General features: G+C 35.9%; 1 protein-coding gene across 4 annotated transcripts in view; it reads left to right on the plus strand.

Moving 5' to 3' along the window:
* Positions 1-12,053, plus strand: part of LOC150106534 (uncharacterized) — a 355,589-nt gene that overhangs the window by 234,664 nt on the left and 108,872 nt on the right. For all 4 annotated transcript variants that reach the window (XM_090393178.1, XM_090393180.1, XM_090393177.1 and 1 more), the window contains exon 9: positions 9,417-9,474. In XM_090393178.1, coding sequence (XP_090249304.1) covers positions 9,417-9,474 — 58 coding nt within the window. The remainder of the gene's footprint in view (positions 1-9,416; positions 9,475-12,053) is intronic.

Consider the following 12,053-nt stretch of genomic DNA (forward strand, 5'->3'; position numbering starts at 1 on the left):
TTGATAGTGATGTTTTCTCCATGGTACAGGACACCAGAGTGTACAGAGGATTTGAAATTGGAAGTGATCGCTATTTAGTCTTGAGCAGGATAAAACTGAATTTCATATTGAAAACAATAACGTGTAAGAAAGTTTTAAAACAAATAAAAGTTGAGCAGCTCTCAAATATGAACTGTAGACTAAAATACACAAAGATTACTGAAGAAAAAATGAAAGAGTTTGAGAACAGGAATCAAACCTTGGCGATTCAGTGGCAAGCCTTGAAGAAAGCCCTGATTGATTCAGCTAGAGAGAGGCATGTGGTGAAGTTGTCTGCAAGGATAGAAAACTCAGAACTCCATGGTGGACACAGGAAGTTAAAGAGGCAGTGAAAGAAAAGAAGAAAGCCTATCAAAAGTTCCTGGCAAATAAGTCAGCTTGTGCTCTTAGAGAATACAGAGACAAATGCAAGAATGCTAAACACTGTGTAAAACTAGCTAAACAAAAGTCATGGGAGGACTTTGGCAAGAACATACAAAATAAATATCAAGAAAGTGGTAAGATATTCTGGAGGATTTTGAAGAAGCTTAGAAATGGAGGAAAGAGTGCTGTAAAAGGAGTTAGAGATGATAAAGGTGACATGAAAACAGGAGAAAAAGATATCCTTGAAGTATGGAGTAATTACTTTGAAAAACTGCTAAATGAAACAAGCAGCGATGACAGCACAGTGGTAAAAAACACTGACCAGGCATGCAGTCAGGAATACATATCCATACTTGAAGTAGAAAAAGCGATCAGAGCATGATCTATGCAAGTATACTTGAGAAATGGTTGAGAAGAATTGTGGAAGAAAAGCTTGGTGAAGAACAAGCTGGATTCAGGCCAAATAGAGGCTGTCAGGATCAGATCTTCACTTTACGACAAATAGTCGAGAAAGCATGGGAATATAACAAAGATCTGTATTTAAGTTTTGTCGATTTGTAAAAGGCATATGACAAGGTGCCAAGAGGGAAGCTATTCAATATGCTACAGTTATATGGTGTCAATGGGGCATTATATCAAGCAATACTTAGTCTTTATTTGAGTTGTAAGTCAGCAGTTAGAATTGAAGGAAGTACAGGAAGATGGTTTAATGTTAAATCTGGTGTGAGACAAGGATGTACATTATCCCCTCTGTTATTCATTATCTATATGGATCACATTATGAAGGAAAGTGGTATTAAACATGATATCAAAATTGGAGATGTTAATGTCAGCTCTTTGCTTTATGCGGATAATGTTATACTTCTAAATAAATCTGCTACAAGTCTGCAAGATTCCCTGACTAAATTGAATAACTATTGTAATAGATATGGTATGAAGGTCAGCAATAAAAAGACAAAGACAATGAAAATAGGCAGAATCATTGAAAATGTCAACTGTGTTGTGAATGGAGAACCTGTGGAACAAGTAAAATATTTCAGTTACTTAGGCACGATTTTTAGTGAAGATGGTAAATTAAATATGGAAATAGACAACAGAATCAACAAAGCTGGTATGGTAGGAAGTCAATTGAATAAATTCATATGGGATAAGAGAGAAATTAGTCAGAACACTAAATTAGCTGTATACAAGACAGTGTTCAAACCAGTTTTAACATATGGGTCAGAAGTAAAACACATGACCAAAGACTAGAGACTGCAGATATGAGAGTCCTGAGAAAGATCATAGGCGTGAACAGATGGCATCAATGGCAATATCATATTAAAAATGAGGATATTAGGAAATAACTTGACATTGTCAGCATCCAGGAATGCATTAGCAGAACTAATCTCAGGTGGTATGGTCACTTAAACAGAATGGGGGAAGAAAGACTAGCAAAACAAGTGTTCTCTGTGAGGTTGGCAACAAAATGACCCAGAGGAAGACCAAGATATAGGTGGAGTGATACGTTACAAAGTGCCTTAGACAATAGAAATATAAGATCTGATAATGTTGGAGTCTTGACAAGTAACAGACTGATTTGCAGGAAAATTGTAGATAGGAAGTTAGCAATGATGTAATTTTTTTCATGTAGTACTATCATATCCTGTACACCCCTTGAGGGTAGATGGCAGGAATTTGATGATGATATGATTCAAGATTTACGTATGATTTTCTATAAAGCAAAATTTAAACGTCCTGTTATGAGGTTGCTTTCTCTAAAAGCTTAATGTTTTTCTTAATGTAATTTCCTTCTCTATACTGTGATCTCTCTTCCAGAATTTTCTAACCTTAAACTCTGAATCACCCTTTCGTAATTTCCCTATGAAAGTGAAAATTAGCCACCAACTTAGAGTGAATTCTCTAGACCTTCTTTCTGGGGCTGTCTCCTTTTCAGACACTGACAAATTTGTTTTTTAAAAGCTGTGCCAGTCAGAGTCCTAGGACAGAAGAATCCTTGTTCAGAGAGAGACCTTCCCAGAATCTTAACGCCTATCTTATCTTACTAAAGTTCTACAGTGTCTGTAGAATTCCTAGCTTGTAGTCATGACTCTAACATTCTAAATTCCCCTTTCTTATTCCCTTTCACATAGGTTTAGATTTTATAAGTGGCGAGTTGGTCTCATGCACTGACAACACTCAGGTTTACATAACAGAACATGTTTATTAGGATCTTAGAGTACTTACAATTAGATTCAAATACAAGAATTTAATCAATTAAACACTAAATCAAACCTGCGAATACAAGTGAACATTCTAATAAATAATCAAAAACTCTAGCCTCTAAGTTAATCAATGATACACATGACATTCACAATACAAAATTTTAAATCAGATTCTATCTACAATTCTTGCACCTCACATTAATTTGGTCACACACGAGTATAAGTTTTCAGACAAATTTCCCTAAGTATTTGTCCATAATTTCTTTTCCACTAGAAACTGATTCGCCTTTCCTTCTAATACTATACCATCAGGTTGCGTCCACGTGGAGGTCATGTTGTTCACCTGATAAGGCCTTTCTCTGCACTTAGTGATGTTAGCGCTCGTCTTGATCTTTTGTGGGTCACTATGGTCAGCATTCCCGCCTTTGGGAAATAATGTTCCGCTGCCTCATTCCGGTAGGACTTCTATCAACAGCCCGAAACAGTGGACGCCGACATCTCAATTACTGCCCGTCCGGTACCCATCAAGCATTCACAGGGAAGAGCTCGCCATCCGACATCGTAACACTTTCTTCTATTGGTCAGCAACCTCAGATCCAAGCGAGAACAGGAACAAAACTCGAGAGAGCTTGAAGCTTGCGCAAATTCTTACAGATTCGTGCAAGCTTAAAGTTTTCAACTTTACTTATTCTATCTTCATTGCATCCGCTTTCGCTGCAGAAATCTTCACACGGCACTTTCCTTTGTTCCCTTAAGCTGTTTCGTCATAACTCTTCTCCTCTAGGAGCACTCTTTTCGGGGAATGCGAGCTCAATTTGCCTTCCACATAAGCCTTCGCCTCAGGCATTGCGCTAAACTGGGTGGCTAGTACGTGACCCTTGGACTTTTGTTTACACTGGATGTACATTTCACATAGAATACATTTTGATCGCTACAACTTACAAAAGGAAATTTCTATTTACACAAACAAAATTCATTTTTCCTTTGTACTTCACATTAAAGTTATTCATTTATGCTACCTTTTTTACAATTTGTTTCCTTACTATAGTACAAGTATCTTTTAGTTGTTATTTTATTCTTGTTAAATCTTCAATGAAATAATTTTTTAATGAAAATTCCTCATTCAAGATCTAATAGTGCGAACCTTCACACAATCTGTGAACTAACCTTCGAACTAAGATTATGAATAAAAAAGAAAACTTAATTTGGAACAGATGGAGGCTGTATTCATTTTTAAATTCGGATTTTCATGATTTTATAAAATAATTGTTTGACAAAAATAATTATCTTCAATCAAGTTCTCGGAGAATTTTAAAAATGTATTGGCGATTAAAATAATTAGCAAAAAAATTGAAAGTGACATTGATCTTCCAAAGTGATACAATATAAAGTGAAGAAAGTATGAAAGAATTTCTTATTTTGCACTGGCATTAAAAACTATAATTACACGATAAAAACAAGCAGCAAAAATGAAGATAACTCATAGGTATTTAGTCTTATGTAACTTAGATTCTGGTTACCAAGCAAACGGCAAGCAACTGCATTTCTTGCTGTAGGCACCTGAATGTAGCTACTACATACGCCAGGTAATCTAGTTGTGTTATTTTCAGCGTGAAGGATTATTGCCCCTTCTAATAGACATGACAGTCAAACTTCACTTCTTATCCATGTTCTTTCAGCAGGTGGACAGAATATTATCCAGGTTTGCTGGACGTGTATATACATCCAGCAAAGAAATGGTACACTTACATACATGAATTTTATGGAATATAGGAGTTCCTGTTAGATTTATATTCTATGGAAAGAACAATGTATTTCAAATGGAAGCGGGAGGCCTCACAAATTTTTCAGCAGCCTCTAGATTTTATATTATGAATTTAATATTAAAAAATAATTATTTTATTTTGCAACTATAACTATGCTGTTTTTTTTATTGTTCTTTATGAGGAGTATCATCATCATCATCAAATTCCTGCAATGTACCCTCAAGGGGTGTACAGGATATGACAGTACTACATGAAAAATTTACATCATTACTAACTTCCTATCTACAATTTTCCTCCAAATCAGTCTGTTACTTGTCAAGACTCCAACATTATCAGATCTAATATTTCTATCATCTAAGGCACTTTGTACCGTATCAATCCACCTATATCTTGGTCTTCCTTTGGGTCGTTTTCCTGCCAACCTGGCAGAGAACACTTGTTTTGCTAATCTTTCCTCTCTCATTCTATTTAAGTGACCATACCACCTGAGATTAGCTCTGCTAACGCATTCCTGGATGCTGACAATGTCAAGTTCTTTCCTGATATCCTCATTTTTAATATGATATTGCCAATGATGTCATCTGTTCACGCTCACGCCTCTAATCTTTCTCAGGACTCTCATATCTGCGGTCTCTAGTCTTTGGTTAAGTGTTTTACTTCTGACCCAGCTCTCAGATCCATAAGTTAAAACTGGTTTGAACACTGCTTGTATACAGCTAATTTAGTGTTCCGACTAATTTCTCTCTTATTCCATATGAATTTATTCAATTGACTTCCCACCATACCAGCTTTGCTGATTCTGTTGTCTATTTCTATATTTAATATACCATCTTCAGTAAAAATCGTGCCTAAGTAACTGAAATGTTTTACTTGTTCCACAGGTTCTCCATTCACAACACAGTTGACATTTTCAATGATTCTGCCTATTTTCATTGTCTTTTTCTTTTTATTGCTGACCTTCATACCATATCTATTACAACAGCTATTCAATTCAGTCAGAGAATCTTGCAGACTTGTAGTGGATTTATTTAGAAGTATAACATCATCTGCATAAAGCAAAGAGCTGACATTAACATCTCCAATTTTGATATCAGGTTTAATACCACTTTCCTTCATAATGTGATCCATATAGATAATGAATAACAGAGGGGATAATGTACATCCTTGTCTCACACCAGATTTAACATTAAACCATCTTCGTTTACTTCCTTCAATTCTAACTGCTGACTTACAACTCAAATAAAGACTAAGTATTGCTTGATATAATGCCCCATTGACACCATATAACTGCAGCGTATTGAATAGCTTCTCTCTTGGCACCTTGTCATATGCCTTTTCCAAATCGACAAAACTTAAATACAGATCTTTGTTGTATTCCCATGCTTTCTCTACTATTTGTCGTAAAGTGAAGATCTGATCCTGACAGCTTCTATTTGGCCTGAATCCAGCTTGTTCTTCACCAAACTTTCCTTCCACAATTCTTCTCAACCGTTTCTCAAGTATATTTGCATAGATCTTGCCAGGAACACTCAGTAGGGAAATACCTCTGTAATTCTCACATGCAGTTTTATTTCCCTTTTTATATATGGGTACTATGAGAGCTCTACTCCAATCATCGGGAATTCGTCCCTCTGTCCAGGCTTTCTGAACTATGCAGTGCAGACACTGTAAGACTTTTATACCACCATAATTCAGCATTTCTGGTCGATTATCATCTACTCCTGCTGCCTTTCCACATTTCAAGCCTTTTATGGCTTTTTCTACTTCAATTATGGATATGTATTCCTGACTGCATGCCTGTTCAGTGTTTTTTATCACTGTGCTGTCATCACTGCTTGTTTCATTTAGCAGTTTTTCAAAGTAATTACTCCATACTTCAAGGATATCTTTTTCTCCTGTTTTCATGTCACATTTATCATCTCTAACCCCTTTTACAGCACTCTTTCCTCCATTCCTAAGCTTCTTCAACACCCTCCAGAATATTTTGCCACCTTCTTGATATTTATTTTCTATATTCTTGCCAAAGTCCTCCCATGACTTTTGTTTAGCTAGTTTTACACAATGTTTAGCATTCTTACATTTCTCTCTGTATTCTGTAAGAGTAAAAGCTGACTTATTTGCCAGGAATTTTTGATATGCTTTCTTCTTTTCCTTCACTGCCTCTTTAACTTCCTGTGTCCACCAGGGAGTTCAGATTTTTTTATCCTTGCGCACAACCTCACCACATGCCTCTCTGGCAGAATCAATCAATGTTTTCTTCAGAGTTTGCCACTGAATCTCCAAGGGTTTGATTCCTGTTCTCAAACTCTTTCATTTTCTTTTCAATAATCTTTCTGTATTTTAGTCTACAGTTAACATCTGAGAGCTGCTCAACTTTTATTCGCTTTAAAACTTTCTTACATGTTATTCTTTTCAATATGAAATTCAATTTTATCCTGCTCAAGACTAAATAGTGATCACTTCCAATTTCAAATCCTCTGTACACTCTGGTGTCCTGCACCAGGGAGAAAACATCACTATCAACAATAACATAGTCAAAGAGACTTTTCTTATTCCTAGCCTCTTCTCTCCATGTGAATTTGTGCACATTTTTATGTTGGAACATGGTGTTAGTAATAACCAGTCCATGTCCTGAGCAGAAATCCAACAGATATTTGCCATTATTATTAGCTTTGCTCTTTTCTCCAAATTTGTGAGGAGTAAGGTTTTTTAAAATATGGCCCCCATATAGAGTAAAGCCCCCCAAGCTTGTGCCTCATGCGCCTAATGGTAAAGGCGGCCCTTGTTGCCGCCTTCTATTAATGGTTCTAATAATTTTGTGTACCTCCTTAGTTTTATGCTCTCTATAGTGCTATTCTATATTAGTGCATTGGTGAGGTGAAAAAAGCAATCCATTCTGACTGCTTTTTTCACCTCATTACACTTTCTTCTGTATTGCTCCTCTATTTTTTCTGATGTATCTTTTCTTATCTTCAACATTTCTTCTCCTCTACTAACTTCAGTGTTTCTTGTCTAATCCACTTCTTCTTGATCTTCTCTTCTTTTTGTACTGTTTCTTCAACTGCATCTTCTATTGCCTTCATTATTACTTTCACTGTCAGATTCAAATTTTTTTTCTTTGTCCACACTTTTTAATTTAAACTTGATGTTTGCAATCGCTAAGAACTATGATTCCAATCTATATCCACTCCTTGAAAGGTTTCACAGTGCTGTACTGATGTTATCCATCTTCTTTTAATCGTAATCATATCGATCATGTTCTTAGTTTTCCCATCATTTGATTGCCGTGTCCATTTTCTACACTTCTTTTGCTGGAAACTTATGTTACAGATCATCATGTACTCCACAGCAAATTCTAACATTTTTTCACCTCATTCATTTCTTTCTCCAAAACCATATTTTCCCATGACGCTTTCCCAATCATCATCTATTCCAGCGTTTCCCAAATTTTTCCTAAGATGGAACGCTACACAAATCCTGAAATTTTAACGGAATGCCTTGGTTAGAGTAAAGTATCATTGGTCTCTCTATGTAAAACTAATTGCACACTATCGGCGAAGCAGGCTGTATCGCATTGCAAAAATGCGACAGAGCACACTACAGCCGTGCTGGGCTGCAGCGCATCACATTGATCTTGCTTGTGACTGCATGTTTCCTAGAATAGATACCTACGTACTTCACTCACACTCGGAGGTGTCGACAACCACAGGCGCTCCTCATTTTGCTATTAAGCCATCTTAATAGCAAAATGAGGAGCGCCTGATTTTCATGCATGTTTGAACTTGTCGCAGCATTTAAAACCAGTCTAGGCTCATATTAATTTTGATAATTTTTCACGGAACACAGTTTGGAAAACCCTGATCTATTCCGACTTTGGCATTCCAATCTCCTTTAATAATTAGTACATCTTGCTTTGGTATTGTTTCTATTGTCTCTATCAGATCTTTGGAAAATAGGTCAATGTCCTCATCTGTGCTGTCAGATGTGGGATGCATATATCTGGACTATTGATATATTAAAAGGTTTTGCTTGAAATCTTGCTGCTATGATTCGTTCATTGACTGGTTTGTAGCCTAACAGTGCCTTTCTAGCTTTTTTGTTAAGAAGGAAACCAACTTCTGCTTCATGCTTGGTGTCATGCCCTAACCATATGACTTTGCATCCATTTGTCTCCCCTGGTGATGTTTATCGCATCTCCACCACTTTTAGTATATCCAGTGATATCTCTTCATTTCCTTGTGAAGTAATTCTAGTTTTCCTGACATCCAAAGTATCCATACATTCAGTGTTCCTACTGATAATAGTTCTGTTAGTTTCAGTGTCCCACTTTTCAATCCAACCCTAATTGTTCGATTGGAATCGTGGATCTTTTTCATCTGGGCAACATCCAAGCTGGCGTGTTTTAGTTGTTGATCATATAGGCATCAGATAACAATCTGGTATGGAAACTTTATGGTCAGAACATCTGACCATAAAGTTTCCATAAAGAAATCGTGTTTTCTTTATGGTCTGACCGGCCCCCCTCCTCCTTTATCCAGGCTCGGGACTGGCATGAGACCTCTATGGATCCCATGGTGGAGTTGGCATTATGATAGTATCATATATATATCCCATGAGTATATAGGATAAATGAAAGAAATAAAAATAAGACTTATTTGCCAGATAATTCAACCTGAAAATAATAGGTAATCTTCAGTGGTATCATAGCATAAATTTGATTATGATAATCATATCTAGCCATCAAAATTAAAGGATGTAATATTTCTGTTTTTTCACTGTCTAGAGGAAAGAAAAAAAATTTTGCATTTCAGAAGTTATTTCTTCCTTCATTTATGTACTGTTTTTCTGTGCACCATCATTGCTCTTATTCTTTTGCAAATTTTTGTTCAATGCTAGGTCAAATGTGATTTTTTTTGTGCCAGATATTAAAATTCACGAGTAAATTAATAATAAATTTTTTAAAAATTATTTCATTTAATGTTATTCTTTTTGTTTATTAATACTATTGGTTAGGTTATTATAATTTTTTTTTTTTCTTATGCAGTTATATGACTATTTTAGAGTCGTTACCCACATATGGAGTCCATTATTATGAAGTAAAGGTAGGAAAATTTTATTATAATTTTCTATAGTCTGATTATGCTAATGCATGCTAAACTACTTAAGCTGATGAAAAAGTGATTGAAAGTTCTGATAACAGCTCCTTTAAATTACTTTGACTCAATACAGAAGAGAGAGAGAGAGAGAGCACTTAGTTTAATTAATGACTCATCTCTTACCAGTTTCCTCCACCCACTCTCATGCAGGCATTCGTTTTCTGCTGCTATCTTTTATAGATAATACAATGTCCAGTGTTCATCCAAACTGACACCAATAATTCCTCTTTCGATTCAAGTGCCATCTCTTTTTTTTTAGGTTGACTACCGTGATGTGACTCTTGGTTAACTACAGGCATTATGACATGTGAGGACTGCTTCTCTCAGGAACAATCTTCCATGTTACATGTTTGCCAAGGAATTCAATCCACAGCTCTTCAAACAAAATGTCAACAAGGTCCTTCTCACCCATCTACACTACTCATGTACACTGGTGTCCAAAAGCTAAGGATGAACTACATTTTTACCTATATGAAAAAATTTTCATGACTACAGCCAGATGTGGACAAATTTATCCATAGCATATAATAAATTATATTACACAAAAAATGTGTTGTAATTTAATTTATATGAAATTTATAATATGTTTTTGGCAAAAGCTACAAATTTTCTAAGGATGTAGTTAAGGAATTAATGTACAGTGCTTACAGAAAACCGTGTGGAGAGATATTTCAGTATGGAATATGACCATCCCTAACTGCATTGCATCTCTCACAATGTCATACCATGCTAAGCATCAAGTGATTCAAGAGTTTTTGAGCAGCAGTGCATCTCCTTGTTGCTTTCCAAACATGTTCTATAAGGTTGAGATCTGGATAGTGTGCTGGCCACTCGAATCAATTAATATCCTCAGTTTCCAGAAGTATCTCCACTGTTCATGTAAGATATGTTGTGGCATTGTCATCCATAAAAATTAATTCTTTGCCTACAGCACCACGGAACAATCAAAGGTGATGTTGAAGAACTTTGTTGCAATATCGTTCAGCAGTCAGTCCCTTTTTCCATCACTTGTAGCTTAGTGCAGCCATTAAGCATAATGCCTCCCCACACCATGACCTCAGCACCACCATATCTATTCCATTTCAAGAACATTCCCTCAATGGTAAGTAGTACCACTTTCACACCAGATCAATTGTCATCTAGAATTGGAGGAAAAATGAAAACGACTGTCATCTGTAAAGAGTACATTAGCCCATTGATGTCTTGTTCAATTTTTATGGATACAACACCATTGAAAACATGCTTTATGATGAACAGTGGATAAAGGGATGCTACAGGCCTTCGGGCATATAGGGCTACTTGTCACAGGCGTCTTGCCACAGTTCGTCAAAATATCCAGGTACCTGTGCTCGAATGAAGCTGACTTGCAAACTGACCTGCCATGGTGCACTGATTACATTTTGCTGTTATAACAAAAAATCTGTCTTCATGCTCTGTGGTAGAACAAAGGTGACCTCTTAGCAAACGTCCAGAACACATTCCATTGGTTTGAAATGCTGCCTAGAACCTAGATACAACACTATGTGACATTCCAAATTCTTTTTCAATATCAGTAATTCTTAATTCTGTGGCCTTATTCAAGCTTTCCAATAATTCTTCCCTGTGTGAAATCATCTAGATGATGTCTTTGAGACATTGCAAGACATCCAAGTTTGCAACTTTATTCCTTCAGGAAAAGAGGTTCCTTTAAACACAATTCGCTTAGTGCAGTTTGTTGCCTTTTATCCTGTTGAGTGCTACTGCATGATCTCTTTGTGTGTGATTCAAAAATTTGAATGTGTACCCACATTCTACTGGAAATAGTCAGTTATACAAATTGCCACAAGCTGATTCATCTGAATTTGCAGTTGTAATCTTCAGAAATAGTGTTCATCCGTAAGTTTTGGACATCAGTGCACTATAGGTTGTCAGTATATTTTGATAATCGTTTAAAAATTAAATAAATAAAGCATTGTAGTTCATTTTGCTGTCATATTTTAATTGTTGTTTTCAGTTTGTAACATGTTTTCTTTCTTAATGAATGTTTATTTTCTTAATCATCTAACTAGAATAATTATTTGGACAATGGATCAAGTGTTAACTAATAAATATTTATTAAACTTACTAGTTTCACCAAACTTTAGCTGTTGACATCTTCAGGGTACAAGCACTTAGGTTAAAAACATTACACAAATATGAATAACTGTAAATTCTAACGATTATAGTTGCAAACTGAAATAGCATTGAATGCGAGTGATACACGTATCGCATTTACATGATTAACTAGTTGTTGCTAAGGAATGTTCTGTAGGTTGCATTGAAGTTCATTTCTTGTGTGTTAAGAGATCTAATTATGGTTTTTCATATCTCTGGGAGTATTAAACCTTGGTTCCTGTTAAGGTTATCAACAGAGCGAGTGACTGTAGCTGCTTTTTTAAACATTCGAGAGTGGTAGTCTTCTTCTATGTAAGGGGGAACAGCTTTTATCCCGCTCAATGACATGGTTAGTTATAGAAAAAGGAGATGACAGACCTGATATGTCTTGT

The sequence above is a fragment of the Typopeltis vanoorti genome, chromosome 5 (genome assembly GCF_054136105.1).
Source record: "Typopeltis vanoorti isolate ZY-2024b chromosome 5, IOZ_Tvanoo_1.0, whole genome shotgun sequence".
Taxonomy (NCBI): Eukaryota; Metazoa; Arthropoda; class Arachnida; order Uropygi; family Thelyphonidae; genus Typopeltis; species Typopeltis vanoorti.